This window comes from Rhinolophus sinicus, linkage group LG04 (genome assembly GCF_036562045.2).
Source record: "Rhinolophus sinicus isolate RSC01 linkage group LG04, ASM3656204v1, whole genome shotgun sequence".
Lineage (NCBI taxonomy): Eukaryota > Metazoa > Chordata > Mammalia > Chiroptera > Rhinolophidae > Rhinolophus > Rhinolophus sinicus.
Genome location: NC_133754.1, coordinates 178,385,337 through 178,406,264, shown reverse-complemented (window position 1 = coordinate 178,406,264; position 20,928 = coordinate 178,385,337). Strand labels below are relative to the sequence as shown.

Sequence of the window (20,928 nt, the reverse complement as noted above, 5' to 3'; positions counted from 1 at the left end):
AACCACTAAGAATATATGTCTATATCTATACATATGTGTATATCTATATATATCTCTATATATAGCTATATATAATGGTACCAAACATATTCAATTCTTTGTATGGAACCACAAAAGACCCTGAATAGCCAAAACAATCCTGAGAAAAAAGAATAAAGTCAAAGGTATCACACTCCCTGATTTCAAACTATACTGCAAAGCTATAGTATTAAAACAGCATGATATGGCAGAAAAACAGACACACAGACCAATGGAACAGAATTGAGAACCCAGAAATAAATCCATGCATATATGGACAGGTAATTTACAACAAAGGAGCCATGAACATACAATAGACAAAAGAAAGTGTCTTCAATAAATGGCGTTGGGAAAACTGGGCAGCCGCATGCAAAAGAATGAAACTAGACTAGTTATATTACACCATACCCCAAAATTAACTGAAAATGGATTAAAGACTTCAATGTAAGACCTGAGACCATAAAATGTATAGAAAAAAAATAGGCACTAAGCTTTTTGACATCAGTCTTAGTGATGTTTTTGTGGATTTGACTCCAGTAGCAAGGGGAACAAAACAAAAATGAACAAATGGGACTACATCAAAGTAAAACACTACTGCACAGCAAAGGCAACCAACAACAAAAGGAAAGGCAACCTACCTAATAGGAAAAGAGATTTGCAAATCATACACATGATAAGGGGGTAATATACCAAAAATATAAGGAACTCATACATTTCAACAACAACAATGACAAAAAAAAAATAACAACCAAAAAACCAATCCTGAACAATCTAATTAAGAAATAGGCAAAGTATCTGAATAGACATTTTCCCAAGGAAGTCATACAGTTGGCTAACAGGCACATGAAAAGATGTTAAACATCACTAATTATTAGGGAAATGCACATAAAAACAGCAATGCAATATCACCTAACACCCATTAGAATGATTATTATCAAAAATACAAGAAATAACAAGTGCTGGCGAGGATGTAAAGAAAAGGGAGTCATCATACACTTTTGGTGAGACTGTAAGTTGGTGTAACTACTATAGAAGACAGTATGAAGATTCCTCAAAAAATGAAGAACAGAACTACCAAATGATCCAACTGTTCCACTTCTAGGCATTTATCAGAAGAATGTGAAAACATTAATTCAAAAAGATACATACTTTCCCATGTTCACAGCTGCATTGTTTGCAATAGCCAAGACACGGAAACAACCTCAGTGTCCATTCATGGATAAATGGACAAAGAAGATGTGGTGTCTGTATACAGCAGAATGCTACTTAGCCATAAAAAAGATGAAATCTTGCCACTTGTGGCAACATGAAAGAAACTTGAGGGTATTATGCTAAATGAAATAAGTCAAATGGAGAAAGATAAATACCATATGATTTCATTCATGTGGAATATATATATATATATATATATATATATATATATATATATATATATATATATATATCTGACTAAACAAAACAAACTCATAGATACAGAGAACAGATTGGTGGTTACCAGAGAGGAAGGGGGAGGGTGAAATGGGTAAATGGGGGGTCAATTGTATGGTGACAGATGGAAGCTAGACCTTCCATGGTGATACACTCTAGCGTACACAAATGTCAAATTATATTGTGTACCTGAATCTTATATCATGTTATAAACCACAGTAACCTCAATTTTTGAAAAAGTGAAAGACTGGAAAATATATAGTAATGAAATGAAAATAGTAACCAAAAGACAGCTGAGGTGGCTGTGCTAATACCAGACAAGACAGACTAAGTAAAAAAATTGTTACAGGAAATAAAGACATTATGTATTGATAAAAGGGAAAATACATCAGGAAGAATAAATACTGGGACAAAATTCGTATCTGTCAGAGTTCTAAAGGAAGGATGGAAAAAAGTACACAAAAATTCTTAATGATTGCAATTTGATCAGTCATATTAAGACAAAATAAAATATCAAAGGAAAAATGTGGAAACATGCTAATACTCTTTCAGAATGAAAAAGTAAACTCAGAAGAATTTTCCTGTAGGGAGATAATTGTCTCTAATCAAAGGGAGATTATGAAGCTTATCATTTGAACCTAAACAATTTTTTACAGACATTGGTCTGTAAAATATCTTAGTCTATGACAGAAAAAAAGCAAACAACACAAAACTAAACAAAGACCTTTTGGTAACTATGTAATCAAATGGGAATGAGGGTCCCAGTGTAAATTAAACTTAAATAAGCTTATCATAAATGTAGTTTTCCTTTGTTGCATTTTCCTTCCACTTAATGCTAGGATAAAATTCTGTTGCTCTCAAATTGTTTTTCTATCACTCACCTAAGGTGAAAATTGGTTTTAGATAATTGTAGAAAGCCATAAAACATGTCTAGGAAAGGAGATAATTGTAAAGTGCATTTTTTTGTTCACTGTTGGCTATGTAACTAAACTCAAAAAGAAGTCTTTGGTTTAAAATATTTTTCTACTTTTCTGGGTCTTTCTCCAAAAATTACAAATGAGGCCTTGTGAATTTGTTAATTAGGTTTCTAAACATGAATCAGCCTCTGCACCGTGAAGAAGTCCCTGCTGCCAGGGCTGGGCCTGAGTCCTCGCCACACCCTTCCTTCCTTGGCTGAGCTGTATCCTGTCTGTTCCGTGTCATGTGTATTCCCAAGATTCAGGCACCATATATGTTCATGGGAGTACATTTTATTGTTATAAAAAACATTAATAATAAACTGATCCCCAGATTAGAAATGTATAATTAGCCTTGTAGAGAGATGAGAGCATGGATTAGCTAATTGATTGTGAAAACAAAGGAAACAGGGATAGAATAATGCATTAATCCCATAAATATTTACTCTTGGTAAGCCAGAGAATGATAGGCAAGACACGGCAGTTCAGTAGGGTCAGGCAATTAGAGTTAATGAGAAGAGGACGGTTACTCACTGGCCATTCATCCAGCCACTCTTGAGAGCTTGCTTTCTGCCGGGCATCATGTTAGGGCGTTGGATACAGAGGTGAGATCATCACCTCTTTCTGCCCCTTCCTTCCAGGAGCACATTGTCAAATGGGGGAACTGGGCTACATACAAACAGTGCATCCTAGCAACGTCTGAAAAACCTGAATTCGCTTTGATTGTAATACCTACAATGATCGTAGCAGTGGAAGCCGCAAGAGCAATTATCATTTGAACCTTTTGCTATATCCTAGGCCCTGCACTCAGCACTTTATATGTAAAATTTTAATCCTTACAGGCTTATTGTCACTCATCATGGGCTGTGCCCCTAATGCTTCACGTTCTCCAGTCTTCTTGCTCGTTGTCTTCTCAAGAGGTAGAGTCTTCCTCAGTCTCGTCTTTCTCGTGTTCCTGGCTGTTTACCTGACCGTCATACCAGGGGCCGTGACTCTGTTGCTGCTCACCCTGGGATTCCAGGCTCCACTCCCCTGTGTACTGCCCACTTGCGGTCTCTCCATGACGTAAGGATGTCCAGTCACTCTGTCCCAGTGCTGGCCCCTATGGTCTCTAATTACCCAGCCATTCCTGCTGCCCGCTGCTTGGCCCACTTCTTTTTATTCTATGTGTTTGGAGTTTCAGATACACGTGTTAGGTCTGTTATGGCTCTGGCTTGCTCCCTGGCCATCTGTGACCCTCTGCACTACCATTCAGTGATGAATCACCAACTCTGTGCCCACTTGCTGGCCTTGAGCTGAGTGGTGTCCATAGTGCCCCCCATGCTGCCCGTGGGGCTCCTCTTGCCTCTTTACTGATCTGGGGATGCCAAGGACAGCGCTAACCTTCCCCACTTCTTCTGTGACGACTGACCTCTCCTGTGAGCCTCTTGCTCTGACATACATTCCAATGAGCTGGCCATATTCCTCGAGGGTGGCTTCCTCATGCCAAACCTCCGTGTCCTCACTGTACTCTCCTGTGTCCACACTGGGGCCACCATCCTACGTTGGCCTTCAGCTGCTGGTCACTGCTGTATGGTCTCCAGCTGTGGATCCCACTTCACCACGGCTGGCTTCCTCTGTGACACCATCATTTGGGTCTACTTCCACCTCCTTCCCAGAACTCTCTGATCAGGGCATGGTGGCTGCTGTGACGTACACTGCCATTATGCCTTTGGCCAGCCATTTTGTATGCAGCTTCTGCAGCAAGGATGTCAAGCGTGGTCTCTGCCAGCGGCTTGGATAGAGGAGGGTGGACTCCTCATTAGCTGGCTTCAGAGCCATATTGGTTAGGCAGGAGAGAAGAGGGCAGCTTTGAGCATGGATGGTTTGGGAGAGAGAAGAGCGAGGGGTGGCTCCGACAACTTAGGAAGTCTAGACTCAGCTCTTGTTGGTGTGCTCTGACAGAGCTGAGAACGTTCCACACTGATGCTATATCGGCTCAGGGCTTCCTCGTCAGCCAGTCTCTGGGGCCCCTCCCTAAGGCCATTTATCTTCAGTTATCCAATCAGTCACTGGGCCTGGGGTGTTTAATTCCAGAGTTTTGAATAACTGTGAAAATATCATTGTGAAATTCTGAACTAAAGCTGAGATGGTAGAGTTACTTATAGTCACATTTAGTTTAGTGTGCTTGCTTGTGGGGTGTGTTGGTCTACATCAGAAAGTTAGCAGAAGAGAACAGTTTAGGTAAGTGGGGAGGACAATTTCATACCTGCTCCATTCAGTGAGCAAATATATGCCCAGAAGCCTGTGTGATTCTGCTATTCCATATGTTAGCCCCAGTTTTCTTGGACCTCTCAGCATGTGAGCATCTCGTTCTGAGGTGTGAATTTTATTTTATATCTTTTAATTTAAAATTTTCAAGGGGGTGGGGGGTGGGAGATGAGGGTAAGGGGGATCAAATATATGGTGATGGAAGGAAAACTGACTCTGGGTGGTGAACACACCATGGGATTTATAGATGATGTAATACAGAATTGTATACCTGAAATCTATGTAATTTTACTAATAATTGTCACCCCAATAAATTTAAAAAATAAATAAATAAATAAATAAAAATGCTAAAAAAAATTTTTCAAGTAAAATATATAGAAAACTGCAAACTAAGTATTTTATTGCATAAAACAAGGATCCGTGAACCGTTTTAAGAAGGGAGAAAACAAATTGGCTGTTCTTAGCTTTTGGGAGCTGGACATTGGTCTCTATCTTGTTAGCTCTTAAGAGATTTACACTGATAGTTTTTGAAATATTTAGTGAGATATAATTGACATATAATAGTGTGTAAGTTTAAGGTATACAATGTGTTGATTTGATACATTTATATATTGTAATATGGTTACCACCTAAATGTTAACACCTTTATCATGTCATACAAGTATATTATCATTTCTCTTATATGGTGGGAAAAATTAAGATCTAGTCTGTTAACAAGTTTGAAGTTGATAATACAGTGTTGTTGTCTGTAATCACTATGCTGTGCGTTAGATCTCTAGGACTTATTTATCTATAGTTGCAGATTTGTACCCTTAAACCATCTCTCCAATTCCCCCAAACTCCAGCCCCTGGTAACCACCATTCTTCTCTCTGCTGCTATGAGTTCAGCTCTTTTAGATTCCACATGGAAATGATATCATACAGTATTTATCTTCCTCTGTCTGACTTATCTCACTTAGCATAATGTCCTCAAGGTCCATCCATGTTTTCTCAAATGGAAGGATTTCCTCCTTTTTCATGGCTGAAAAACATTCCATTGTATTATTACCATTTCATAGGTCATCTTTTCATTTTCTTTTGCTATGTAGAAGCTTCTTAGTTTGAAGTAGTCCCACTTGATTTTTGGCTTTTGTTGGTTGTGCTTTTAGTGTTATGTACAGAAATTCATTGCCCAGACCAATGTCAAGGAGCTCTTCCCTTATGTTTTCTTCTAGGAGTTTTATAGTATCAGGTCTATGTTTGTCTTTAATCCATTTCGAGCTAATTTTTGTATATGGTATAAGATATGGGTTCAATTTCATTTTTAATATATGGTTATCCAATTTTTCCAGCACTATTTTTTGAAGAGACTATCATTTCCTCATTGAGTATTCTTCATTCTCCTGTCAAAATCAAATTGACAAAGATAAATGGGTTTATTTCTGGACTCTCAGTTATATTCTGTTTATCTATATGTCTGTCTTTTTGCAAATTCCCCATTCTTTGGTTGTAGTTTTGTGATAAGTTTTGAAATATGGGAGCATGAGTCCTCCACCATTGTTTTTCTTTTTTTTCCCCCCTAAGATTATTTTGGGTACTCATGGTTCCTTGCAATTCCGTATGAATGTTAGGATTGCCTTTTCTATTTCTACAGAATAGTCCATTGGGATTTTGATAGAGGTTGCACTGAATCTGTAGATCAATTTGTGGAGACTTGCCATTTGAACAATATTAAGTCTCCCAATCCATTACTTGGGCTATAGTTCCATTTATCTAGGTATTCTTTAATTTCTTTCAGCCATGTTTTATAGTTTTCAGTGTATACAGGTCTTCCGCCTCTCTAAATTTATTCTACAGTATTTTATTATTTTTGATGCTATTGTAAATGAAATTACTTTCTAAATTCCCTTGCAGATTATTCATTGCTAATACATATAAAATATAGTTTATTTTTCTTGTTGGTCTTTTATTCTGCAACTTCTAACGCTTATTAGCTCTATTCATTTATTAGCTCTAACAGCTTATTTGTGGAAGACATTGTGTAATTTTCCTGTGGAATTCCCTACAGTCGGATTTGTCTGATTTTGTCACTAATTGTAGTTCAACAACTTCCTCTGTACTGTGTGTTTTCCATAAGTTTGAAGTTGAATGTAGAAGCTTGATAAGATTAATGTCTGACTTTTGGAAAGGGTAGACTACTTCACAGGGGGTGATGTGTTCTTCATCAGTAGGAGACATACTGTCTTGTTATGTTACCTTTTTGGTGCCATTTGCAGCTGTTGCTAATCAATGTCTAGATCTATTCATTAGAGCAGTAGTTAAAGCAGAGGTGCATGTGTATAGGCAGGGGTAAGGAGTCAGGTGGAGGGGAAAAAAAAACCAGTCTAAAATCCAGGACTGCCTGCTTAGAAGGAGACTGGTTGAAATGAATCACATCCAACCATTTTCAGTCCCTTTATCTCCTACCTCAAATTCTGGGGTAGGAGAGCATTTGACAGTGCTGTCAACCTGTAACCACTGGGGAAGAAGTCACTTCCCCAAAGCAAGTAGGGCTGTTAGAAAAGTCAAATAGATCCTCTGCAAACAAGAATAAGTGTAGTACATTTTTTTGAAGACATTTATTATATTTTGATTGATTAGACTCTCTTTCTGTTTCCACTGAATTTTGATCATATTTACCAATTAGTAGTTCGGTTTTCTAGCATGTGACTGAATTTCTTCTGTGCAGGTCAGTGATGGAAAATACTGGCATATATTCAATTTGTGATCAATTCCACAATGCATAACCTATATCAATAAGCTACATATCATTATTACTATATTTTAAAATGAGACCAAGAATCTCTCCAATTTGCATATAATCTCAGATTTTTCAATGTGGTGCTCCACCTCCTGCTGTTTCTTTTATACTCAAAGACTTGTTTAAATCAACTATTCTGAGGACAATAGTTCTAAAACAGATAAGCAAAATGGCTAGATGAAATCCAGCAAATGGCTCCAACTGGGTGAGGGCAAGAAATGAGATAGTCATTGGAGAGCAGAATGGAAACATAGCAGTGGTTAGAATTGGACTGCTGTCTCATAAAGCGTCATGCTTCATAACTACGTCAGCCAAGATACTTGGATTCATAACAAACACTCAATAATTATGGAAATGATAGGTAGGAAAGAGGTTTCTTGAGATGATGAAACAGGACTTGATTTCCCCTTGGGGTTTCTTCTTGCTCAACTGCTGACATTATGCAAGACCATGAAGTTCCCAACAAGGTAAACGTTCCCTACAGGCACAGTTGTTTTTAGAAGCTCTCCGGTTTTTGCCTCAGTAAGATCTACATATAAGAAAAGAGCAAACTCCTGAGCTAGTCCCAGTTTATAAAGAAAGGTCAAAGAGCTCAGCCCATTCTCATTAATATTTCATCTGAACACAATTGGAGGCTTCTGGGGTTGGCAGAGTCCCAGAATGAGCACATGTAAGTAAGGCTGTTTCACTGCGATAAGCTGCCTTATCGAAGGCTTTTATGGACAAGGACAAAAAGGGAATCCCTAATTTTGTGAGAATGTGGCAAAGAGCTCTACCCAGACTTTCTGACTTGTGTGTATGATGTCGGGTACAGAGAAGATGAGACTAAGGTTACATTCTGCCCTAATAGTAAGTAGAAGGGGGATAGAAAATAAGAACTTGCCATCCTTTTGTAGAAAATAGTGTGACATTTGTACCAAGAAGACCAATAAATAGAATGAGATGCAAATATTATAGTCGAGGGAGGCAGTGGGATGGAAGAATTTTCAATAATAACATGGAAAGATAGGTTTTTGAGTGAAGTTATGAAGATTAAGGTATAGAGTCATGCACTCATGGGAAGGTATGGAGAGACATTTCAGTTCCCACGTACAAGAAATGTGTGACAAGAGGACCTAATCTATTGTGTGAGAATTTGGATGATATATTCTTGAGACAGAAAAAGAGGTTCTGATTTATGTATCTCAAATTCAACATTTGTGATTCATCGACACAGGGAACAACTAGAAGTAGAATTTAGACCAAGACAACATTAAATAGAGTATATTTCTAACAGTTAGATATTGATGAAACAGTGAAGACTCATATGTCCCTTGGTGCTTTTGTCAAAAACGAAAGGCAAGAATAAGTAGGATCAGGGTTTATCACCGCAGAGCTCGCCCTTCTCCATGACTCTGTATGTCCCTGAAGTACCAGGTAGGAAACGGGAAACCTGAGAAGCTTTTTGGTCTCATTTCAGTGATTCTTCCTTTTGTTTTTGTTCTCCCAGATTTCAGTGTAGGTTACTGTCTTGAGGTGTTCAAATCTGTATATGTGTTTATCTGCATTTCTCTTCTAAACAAATTACTCCCCTCTCTTGCATCAGCATCCTTGATTTCTCAAAGTTGCCTTAATGGGATCCACAGAGCTCAGGCTCTGCTGGAAGCCATGTTGAGATATTGGAAAATAGAAAAGATAAAGAGCTGAGTCTTGAAGAAGTCAGACAACAAGAGCACAACTGCTGCTTATTACTCTTATTGCAGATAATTAGGATAAAAGGCAGTTTTGCTGTACTTGGAAGAAAATGGACTTTCTATGTTACTACATTCTTATCCTCCTAATGGATAAATCTACACTCTTTGCTACACTTTTTCTCCTGGTAGACCATTTTATCCCCCTTTCCCCATGGGACTTATTCCATCTCGCTTTCTTTTCATCTCTTCTTCCTTTTCACCTTCATCTATACCTCCATATAGACATCTCTGTGTGGCCACTGCCTTGAATGAATAATGGAGTCACAAGAGTACGTAGCTTGAGCTATATCCACGGACACAGAAGGATACAGGAAGAAATAAATACAAAAGAATAGACATTGTAAAATGTAAGTTTTCTTTGTCTTATAAGCTCCTGCTTAATGTATGATCTTCAGAGTAAAGCAAGCACCGAGAGAGATGTCCTTAAAATAGTTTTGCTTCTTTATCTCAGTGTTAGGAATATTCTCTTTTAGTCAGGGGAACACTGGCCTCATCAAAGAATGAATGCAACCATAGCACGTCATTTTATTCTGTTGTAAAAAATATTTACATAGTTATACTAATATAAATGTTGTCTACTGATTCTCAGCTTTTACCTGGAAGACTTAACTACGGTTACAACTCATATGTTTTCAATCTTGGCAATAAACAAATGAAGATACAGCTTTCCAAATTTTGGGCAGTCTCAGGGGTGAAGAAGGTAAGCAGAATCTGAAGTAGATGAAATAAGGAATATAGATTTGAGGATACCAGCTACAAACAGGAAAATGATTAATTGGAAAACTGAAATAATCATCAAAAACTTGGGGAAAGGAGGAGAAAAGAGGGGATAATGCAAACAAAATAAAACTTCATATTTCATAGGAGAGAGCCTAAAGGTTATCTAAAACTAATAAAACTGGTACATAGATACATAAGCAAGCAGCATATTATTTAGAGGCATAGAGGTATGAACCAACAAAGAGCTAAAACTAAACATGGAGGTGGGAAAACTTGGTCTATGGAAACTCTGCTTTTTATTATGTGTTCTGTTATACTCTTTTAAATCGTTTTTCTCACATTCATGAAGAAATACAGTATTTCATTAAAATATCCTTATCCATACAGCAGCCTTAAAAGTTATCTTTTTGTCACACCATGTAGATCTGGCTGTGGGGACAACCTGAGCTGAAAAGACATGAGAATCCCATCCACTAGCAGATTTTATTATTCATTGAAAATTAATGATTAATAAAATCAATGATTATATTAATCACTTTTACTCTCATCCAAGGTAAGTTCAGTTGACTTCATGGAACAAGAACTTCCTACCAAAAGAACAGTATGTCCAGCTTCTGGACACACAAAGTTAAGACCAGATCTTCACTCCAGTGCCCCATCAAAGATGTAGAGACTCTGGCTGGACCTTGACACCGTTCCCTTCCCTTTCCAACTCTGACAACCAGAGAACTGTGCTGCTTAAGTCCAAGAGAACTATACAGAGTTAAGTCCAAATGTTGTCACTCAGATCCCATCAGACCTTCAACAGAGTAGTCACTTTGCATTAGTTTTCTCATCTGTAATATGGGACTGAAAGTACTATAGTTTCTACCATATGAGTTTGTCGTGAGGATCAAATGTGTGATATCTAGTATGCTCGTCAGTGCACAGCAAGCACCAAAGAAATTCAGTGTATAGCGATGCCTTCCTTGTCATACAGTGAATGTCATAAAAGCAGGGACCATATGTGATTTATCCTGTTGTCCATAGTATCTGTCAAACTGAAAGATTATAAGTGATCAATAAATGAACCTGGGTTAAACTAAAGAGTAATGAGTGAGTATATATAGAAAGACAGTGTAGGTCACTGATAATAGAGACTGGAGGAGAGAGTCTTCAGAGTGGCTTTGACACCAGGAGTAGGTGGTCAGATTGGGGACATATGGTAAGTAGAGCTGTGTAGACACAGCTCTAGCTGTGTAGACTAGATCCAATATGTAAGGGGAAAGGAAGAATCAAGGGACGGACTGTTCAAATTGGTGGATTCATTATTTCTATGTGGAAGGCTCTGTGTAACTGGAGGGCAGATATGGTGGGGGAGGGCAAAATCAACAACTCGGTTTGGCCACGTTAATTTTGTGCTCTCTCTCCAAGTGGAGATATTTCATAGGCAGTTAAATACATAATTCTTCAGGCTCATGGAGAGATCTTGTCTTGAGATAGAAATGTCACAACAAAATGTAGATAATATTTAAAGCCATGGGGCTTTATAAAATCACCTAGTAAGACAATATAGAAAAGAGAATTGTGAACAGAGCCCCAAGATGGTTGCGCACACCACCATTCAGAGGTCTAGGAGAAGAGATAGCAGAGAAAACAGAAGTGGCCATTAGTAGGAAGAAAGCAGGTAAGATCGGTATGTCAGAATCCTAGAAAAGAGTTATTTCCAGAATATAAGAGGGGTCACTCTCCCACATGCAGCTGAGAAGTCATTAATGAGAACAGATAATTGACTATTAGATTTGACAAGATATAGATTATTGGAAACTTCAATGAGGGCAATTAAGTGAAGTGTTAAGGGGAAATTACAATTATAGTCATTTTATGCTAAGATTGCAAGGAATAAGTAAAGGCTGTGATGATAGATATTTCACAAGTATAATTTTGTTTTTGAGAGGGTAGACAAAAAGTGGTGTGTCACTTGAGGAGTCAAGGGAAACGTTCTTCTAATTTTAGTAAAGACTAGTGACATTAAGCACGTTCCTTTGCTGATAGAAATAATCTAGCATATAATGAAAAATTCAGGATTCAAGAGAGAAAGCAATTAATTGCAAGAATAAAGTCCTTGAAAGGGGATGCACATCTGTTAAGGGGATGACTTTATCTAGGAGATGAGCCACTTCTTCCCCTGTATCAAAAAAAAAGTCGGAGTACGTGGATGCAGATGGGCTGGAGAATTTGATGGGAAGATGGTATATACTTGACGAGACTTCAACTGAGAGCGGTGGGAGCAGGAATGTTTTAGAGAATTGTAGAAAGAAATTATGTGAGATATGCTAGAGTACGGGAAAGTGAAGTACTTGGAAATGTTATGGAAAGCTTCATCTCTGCCAACACTGAGTGCCCATTTAGGTATTTCATTTATAGGTTTAATGTTAGTCATTTCAACATGGTTGGGCGATATTCTCCAACAGTGTTCAGGTGATCGAGCACAGTCATGAATAAGTAAAATGATGCGTTTTCCTAGGGCTGGGCCTTTGCCAGGGGCAACCAAAAGGGGCAGAAGGATTAAGGATGTTTATAAGAAGGTGGTTAAAATTCTGGCCCATAAAGTGTATTCTTGTTAATCTGGGAATGAAGGGCATAAATTAGGTTATAGATAATGAAAAACAATTTCAAGAGATCCTAGAGCTCAGTAATTTCAGAGAATTGTTGGTGTTGGAGAACTAAATTAAATAAGGTGAAAGAGGAGACGTCAATAGGAACTGAAAAGTTTCAAATTGAGATTTCACCAATGGTGCAATTATTTGTAATGGCCAGGTCTAAGATACGACCAGATGAGTGGATGGCTGAAATGGGGTGAAGTAAAAGATTATTGACGCTAAACAGGTCAGGAATTGAGAATCCAAGTTGTTAGTAAGGTAAACCATTTATATAGATATTAATATTTCCAAAATTAACTAAATAGTGGTGGAGAGAGTTAGAGAATCAGATGCTGAAGTCATCAAAGAGCAAGGGAGAAATAACAGAGAATTTTCTCATTTTCTTAAAATTTTTCAAATAAAAATTTTATATATTTAAGGTTACAAAATGATTTGATATACACATACATAGTGACATGATTATTATAGTCTAGCTAATTAACATTTCATCTCCTCACATGGTTACCATTTTTTGGCATGTGGTAGGAGCACCTGGAATCTAATCTCTTAGCAAATTTCCAGTATTTACTACAATACTACTAACTATAGTCATCATATTGTACGTTAGATCTCTAGATTTATTCATCCTATATAACTGTAACTTTGTATCCTTTGACCAACATCTCCTCATTTCCCACAACTCCTTGCCACTGGTAACCTCTGTTCTATTCTCTGCTTTTATATATTCGGCTTTTTTAGATTCCACAAAGAAGAGATATCATGTAGTTTTGTTTTCTTTCTGTGTCTGGATTATTTCACTTAGTATAATGTCTTCCAGTTTAACTCATGGTGTCGCAAATGACATGATATCCTTCTATTTTAAGGATGAATAATATTTCATTATATCTATATCTCATTTTTAAAAATCTATTTATCCATTCGTGGATACTTAGGTTGTTACTGTGTTTTGACTATTGTGCATAATGCTACAATGAACATGGGAGTGCAGATAGCTTTTCTAGGCAATAATTTCATTCTTCTGGTGTATACATAGAAGTGGAATTGCTGGATCATGTGATATTCTATTTTTAATTTTTTGAGGTACTTCCATACTGTTTTCCATAGCAGCTGTGCCATTTTACATTCCCAACAGTGCTAAAAGGGCTCAAATTTCTCCACATCCTTGTCCTCCCTGTTACTTCTTGTCTTTTTAATAGCAGCCATTCTAACAGGTGTGAGGTGATATCTCGTTGTGGTTTTGATTTGCATTTCCCTGATTATTAGTGGTGTTGAACACCGTTTCATATACTTATTGGCGACTTATATGTCTTCTTTGGAAATATGTCTAATGAAGTCCTTTCCCATTTTTTAATAGAATTATGTTTTTTGTTTTGCTATTGAGTCGTATGAGTTCCTTATATTTTTGGATAGTAATCACTTATCAAATGTGTGGTTTGCAAATATCTTCTCACATGCCATAAGTTTTCTTTTCATTTTGTTGTTTCTTTCCCTGTCAGATGCTTTTTAGTTTGATATAGTCCCACTTGTCTGAGGTGCTCAGGAACTGCTATGTGGGTGTATAGCCCTAAGGGCAGATACCTTACTGTGAACCCCGGAGTGGACTGCAGTGGGTTGGGCTTGGCACTTCCATCCTCCCTCAGCTGGCACGTGTCATCGTGTCTTCTTTTGATAGCAGCACAGGGCAGTCCACTCAAGGGAGAAAGAGGAAGTTGCCCAGCACAGGAGCAAGAAAGACATCAGGAAGGGGTTGAATGGCAGGGCAGCCAGACTCCTGAGGGAGCTTCTTCATGTCTGGGAAAGCTGCTGGGAGGTTTTATCATGTGTTTCTGTATGAATTCCATGGTTTCCCCCAGCACAGTCTCCCAAGTGTGTCAATGGCTAAACTTGCTGCCTTCTCTGGGAGTGGGGCCCATGAGGTGGTGCTTTCAATGTTAGCATGAGTGACTGGCTGCGGCTTGGCAGCTCAGCTGATCCCAGGAGAGTGACCAGGACCTGGGAAATTAGCCTGGACTTGGAGTTCTCTGTCATGTGCTCCAAAATTTGACTGAGAAGAAAGCCCATGAAAACTTAGATATGGTCAAGGCATGAATGGGGTTTCTTCTTGCCCTGAGTCCTGGAAGATGTAGCTTCTTGTTTTACATTTCTTTTAAGTGACACACACTTATTTTTAAAAAATATTTAGCAGTGAAACATATATTCATTGAAAATTGAGAGTTTGTTTCTCATTTTCGCTATTCCTCTTCAGGGGTAATTGTGTTAATGTTTTTTAAATGTTTTGACATGTACTGATTCAGACACTTTCCTATGCACATATTTATATGTACAATTTTGTTTTTACAAAAATGAGATCACTTGTTCTGGAGCTTTCTTTGTTCCTCTCATCAATATATCATGGACCTCCTATGTCACCATCAGACCTACTGTATTACTTTTAAAGTATTTTGTGGGTTGTTAGATGTACCAGAAGTTATAAACATCTCCCTACTCATCCCACTTACTTATCTCCTTTTTTTTTTTTTTTTTTTGGAGGGGTTACTATGACAAAGGCAACACTACATGGATATCCTTTTACAGGCATTTTTGTGTACACATATTTTTTCTAGAAATGGAAATACTAGATGGAAGTACGTGTGCATTTTCAAATCAATTGGTACCACAAGATTGCCCGCCAATTTATAAACCAGTTTATACAGCCCTTCAAGGGCATATGACAGGGCCCTTTTCCATAGCTGTTTGCAAACACTTTATTGTTTTCCAGTCTAATGAGGGAAAAAGAAACAATATTTTATGATAGTTTTACTTTTTATTTTCTTAATTGCTGGGGGCAATTTTTTTGACCATTTTACTTTTTTCTTCTTTGAATTTTCCAACTACATGCTTGCCCATTTTTTCTATGTGGTTGTTGTATTTTTATTATTGATTTGTATGGGTTATATTTTGGTTAAAAATAGTGTTTTACGGGGCTGGCCCAGTGGCTCAGGTGGTTGGATCTCCATGCTCCTAACTCCGAAGGCTGCCGGTTCGATTCCCACATGGCCAGTGGGCTCTCAACCACAAGGTTGCCAGTTCAACTCTTTGAGTCCCGCAAGGGATGGTGGGCTCTGCCCCCTGCAACTAAGATTGAACACGGCACCTTGAGCTGAGGTGCCACTGAGCTCCCGGATGGCTCAATTGGTTGGAGCATGGGCTCTCAACCACAAAGTTGCCAGTTTGATTCCTTGAGTCCCGCAAGGGATGGTGGGCTGCGCTCCCTGCAACTAGCAACGGTAACTGGACCTGGAGCTGAGCTGCGCCCTCCACAACTAAGACTGAAAGGACAAAAACTTGAAGCTGAACCGCACCCTCCACAACTAAGATTAAAAGGACAACAACTTGACTTGGGAAAAAAGTCCTGGAAGTACACACTGTTCCCCAATAAAGTCCTGTTCCCCTTCCCCAATAAAATCTTAAAAAAAAAAAAAAAAAGTATTTTAATGTTTTCTTTCTTGATCTGACTCGTAACTCTCCAACTTGGATAGGTATTTTCTCTGTTACTTATGCTGTGTTCATTTTGGGAACACAAATCATTTGTTTTCCTAGAAAGTGAGATGTGACACATCTTATCAGCTCTCATATCAGTCAGCACTCAAAAATCTGAAATATATATGGACACAGATATAATTGAATGCACATAGTTGGCAATAATAATAGCCTTACATATGTTGAGTGCTTACTATGTGTCAGGCATTCCGCTTAAAGTGCTCAAATGCTTTTATGTCATTCGATCCTCATGGTAACCATGAGTTACCCCCATGTTCATTGCAGCATTATTCATGATAGCCAAGAAATGGAAACAACTTAAGTGTTGTTTATTGAGCACTTACTAGGTGATCCAAGTGAGTTCACATTTACTATTCAGAGGAGTCCTGTGATGTAGTTGTTCTTCACGTTTTACAGGTAAAGAAACCAGAACTCAGAGACAAAGAATGTTCCTCAAGTTTCACAGTAAGAACATGGTAGATTTTTGATTCCGACTTGTAACCTATGTCTCAAGTCTTGAGATCCAGTCATTATAACAATAAATATTATTAGAACTCAGGTATATGTGTAGGGGGTGCTTAGGCTAACATAATCCAGTTACTTTAATTTACAAATGGGGAAACCGAGGCTCAGAGACATTAAGTGACTATCCAGCTGTCACAGTTCATTAATGGCAAAGCCAGCACTGGAATGCAGGACTTAAAGCTCCATTCTTCTTCTATAGAAAGAACACTATCTATTTAAGTATAAAGTATCAGATAAGTTCCTTTGTATTTCATTCTGCCAGACATGATGAATCCTGTATTCTTGGTTTAGAGGTCTCTTCCTTTATAACTTGAGCTAAACAAAAACTTGGGATTTCATTTCCATTTTATATGTATGCAAGCTCCCACCCATGGACTTTCATAGGCATTCATTAACATTAACAAGAACCATTGTGAGAGTGGGCCGTAAATTACTTAGAACATGGGCACTTCACAAAGATGATTGGGGGTTACTGACATCACTGGTCCCTTCCCTGTCCTCAGGTGTCAATTCTGTACTTTGAAATATAAACAGGAGAAAAAGCGGAGTCTCAGGTTCAAGCTACAGTGGTTGCGCTCTCAGGAGGCCAATTTTCGACTCTCAGCTCCGAGTCTTGGAGTCAGGTCCTGAAAGTGCTGAGAGAGAGTGTTTTCCCTCTGAGTAATTTTCCCAGAGCCCCCTTCATGTCCCTGTTTCTCAGGCTGTAGATGAAAGGATTCAGCATGGGGGTCACCACTGTGTACATCACTGAGAAGACTCTGTCCTTTCCACCAGAGGAGGAGGATGGAGGACATAAATAGACCCCAATAGCTGTGCTGTAAAACAGAGCGACCACAGAGAGGTGGGAGGTGCAGTTGGAGAAGGCCCTTTGCTTACCCTTTGGAGAATCGATTCTTATGATAGCCAGCGCAATGTAACAGTAAGACGTAAGGATGCAGACAAAGGGTCCAATGAGCAGTGTTCCTCCCACCAGGATGAGCATCAGGCCATTGACATAAGTACTGGAGCAGGCCAGCTTCAGGAGTGGGACCAGATCACAGAAGAAATGGGGGATGATATTGGAGCCACAGAAGGAAAGCCTGGTCATTAGGAGGGTGTGCACTAGGGCATGGAAGGTAGTGACCACCCATGACCCAGCCACCAACAGGACACAGCGTTGGGAGTTCATGGCCATGGCGTAATGGAGGGGGTGGCTGATGGCCACATAGCGGTCAAGTGCCATCACCGCCAGGAGAAAGTTGTATTATGTACTATAAGACTGGGTCTTATATTAATTTTTGCTCCAAAAGACACATTAGAGCTGATTGTCTGGCTAGGTCTTATTTTCGGGAAAACACAGTATAATTAATTTAAAAATAATTTTAAAAAAGGTAACATTTCAGCACAACATATATGCTTATAATTCCATTTTTGTAAAATTAAACCATAAATGTTTGTATATGAGTAAGAACACTGTATGTGAGTAAAGAACATGCTAAAGGTCAATAGTATTTACTTCTGAGAAGTAACTCTGGGTTAAAAGGTTGTGGGTGCCACCTTTTGTATTACTCATATTTTTACTAGAACATATTATCTTTGTAATTAAAAGATTATTTTACAAAATAATGGGTGAAAGAAGAATTAAGAACAATTTTGTCTTGAAGAACAATAAAAGGAAAAGTATGATAGATATAATTGGTCGTGTTAATCCAAGCAGCCATCCAGAAAGAAGCCCGTATGGAAGTTTTGGGAGACCCAGAATTCTGACAAGTTGACCAGGGTGTAATTTCTGAAAGGCAGTTCTGACAAGTGAGCAACAGAACAAAAATGCCTTTGACCTTGCGTGAAGAAAAGAAAAAGTGATGGGGCAAGACTATTTCATCATAGTCTAGTCCATTTTGGCCTTTTAAAATCTTCCCCGCTTTTCCAAAGAAAAGGCTATAGGAAATTCATAAAATACTGCTCCAATTCCCTCCAGCATGGCTGGGAATTACTTGATGCTCCTCACTTACAGGTATTAATACTTCTCCACCTAGTTTGAACCTCTTCTTCTGGATTTAAAAATCTAAGTTTTAGCCTGCATATTCCAGCTCCTGACTCCTCCTTTACTCTAACAGGGCCTTCTTATATTCGTATATTAGATTCATATATTGCAAAATGAAGTAGAAAGTGTCAAATCCTTAGTTTGCCCCTGAAACTACACTTGAGTTTGTTTCTAGTTCTGTTCAGAGAAGAAGCTGTCTTGATTAGAGACTCAAACATCTTTATTTTCCATAGCAGCCACAGTGAGGATACACCAGGGACCACGTAACTAGAAAATACTGGGCATGACGTTTGACCAATCCATAGCCCTTGCTCTGACTCAAAGAAAAAGTCAGAGTAATAAGAATGGCTAACACTGGCTACGCACTAGCCACGTACTAACCACTGGATTCTCTTGAGTAACAACCCTGTGCAGTGACTCTGTGATTTGCATTTATTATCATTTCTCTCTTTTTAGCAACCTTTGATCATTTGTGTTTACTCTCTTCATGTTTATAGCGTTACAAAGGAAGTTGTAGTAAAGGGAGGAATTAAGTTAGTAGTTGAATATTAGATTCCCTAGATAAGGTCTGAATATTATTTAAAGTGTGCTGAGCACAAAGCTGACCTTTTAAAACTAAATTTATTGGGGCGACGTGGTTAATAAAGTTACATAGGTTTCAAGTGTATAGTTCTGTTAATACATCATCTGTATTTTGCATTGGTTTACTTTAAAGATGTAGAAACTGCAGTTCGGGGGGGTTAAGAAACTTGCCATAGGCCACATATTTGGGATTTGAAGTAAATTTGTCAGAGTCTAAATTCTTAGTTCTATGCTGCGTTTCAGTGTTCACCAAACAACGTTGCAACTTTAGTTCAGCTTCCTGCATATTTTCAATAAGGAGAAAATGCACTGTCAGCAAATTAATTAATTTGTCATTTCAACTTTTATCAAGATATAGCTGACAAGTAAAATTTGTATATATTGAAGGGGTACAACGTGATATTTTAATGTATTTAATAATAATTACAGATGCATTGTGAAATGATTACCACTATCCAGTTAATTAACACATCTGTCACCTTAGAGAATTTAAATATTCATTCAATTTGGCAGTTATAGTTCTCATGGCAAATAAAGATACTGGTATTTTTGGTTTATGCATCAGTCTTTTGTGAGTGTGATTGGTGTGTCAGTCCACTTTAGTCCAAACCAATGCCTGGGTAAGATCAGTTTCTGTACTTGCAAAGCTAATGGCCTCAGACCAGGATTTCTACTCTAAGAGACTCTTTCCTTTCTGGTGTCTCTCCTCTACCCCCAACTGCAACTAGATCCAGGTTTAGGAACTTAGCAAATATCAGGAAATACAGTGATATATTTTGTTATATTCATTCAATTATATCACCTGTACAGTGAGAATTAGAAATTAATGTACATTTATTCCAGTTTCCACTTTTCTTGCCCAAGGGTAATTAACTTTCAGGAATCTCATTATTTCCTAGAAACATACAGCCCATTATAAACAGTCACACTGATTCCAAATGAAAAATGTGTAACAATGAGTTAACATTCTCAGAATTCTTCTGATATTCTGGGCAAATAAACTAAAAAAACTTTAAACAATTGACTTGGGGTAAAGCTCTGTCCTTTGGTTTCAACTTTATTATTATGGCAGATGGTCTAACACCCTGGCCAGTAGTCTAAGCTGGAGGGATGTGTCACAATCATGTGGGGAGCATTTTCTATACACCCTCCTCAAAACGGAATCCCCACTGTATTTAGACACTTAAAATCACTGCATTAGACTCATATACGTGTTTCCAAGGAGACTATTTCAGTTGCATATAGTAAAGGAAAAAAACAGCTTGCACTAAGAAATTTTTGATTCACCTTCTGTATCTTATTACCTTCTGTAATAATGTGGCTTTGAATAATTTCATTTAGCTTCTCTGAGCTTTAGTTTCCCCCTGTGTGATGAAGGATACGTACATCTCCTCAAAGGCTATTGTAGGCTCCTTATTGCCTCACGTCAGGAAAATGTCCAAACGAATTCTTATCATAACATAATCAGCTTTCATGATTCTGTCTCCATCTGTCTATCCAAAGACACTTCCCCTCATGCCATGCCACCCCACATTCTTCCCCACAAAACCACTCACAGTCCTCAAACAACTTGTATCCTGCCTGCATGCCTTTGCTCCTTAACTCTTCCACCTTCCTGAATGTCCCCTCTTCCTCTCCACGTGGCAAGAGCTCAGGTGTCAACACCTGAGAATGTTGGAGTTCGTTGCGTTATCCTCTGTGCTCCCACAGCCCAGTTCACGGGGCGCTGGTAGAACACCTGACGTATTGCCTT

General features: G+C 38.3%; 2 protein-coding genes across 2 annotated transcripts; one reads left to right on the top strand and one right to left on the bottom strand.

Annotated features, from left to right (window-relative positions):
- The first annotated feature begins 3,261 nt into the window (after nt 1-3,261).
- OR1B1 (olfactory receptor family 1 subfamily B member 1) lies at nt 3,262-4,185 on the top strand. Its single transcript, XM_019719557.2, is given in 4 exon segments — nt 3,262-3,407; nt 3,409-3,453; nt 3,455-4,048; nt 4,050-4,185. Coding segments are annotated over 4 exon segments (921 nt in total).
- A 13,004-nt stretch (nt 4,186-17,189) lies between these two features.
- On the bottom strand, nt 17,190-17,804 carry LOC109439290 (olfactory receptor 1f45; the record flags this gene model as incomplete). Its single annotated transcript, XM_019719555.2, has 1 exon — nt 17,190-17,804. A coding segment is annotated over one exon (615 nt), but the record flags the coding sequence as incomplete, so codon positions are not given.
- Nucleotides 17,805-20,928: the final 3,124 nt, after the last annotated feature.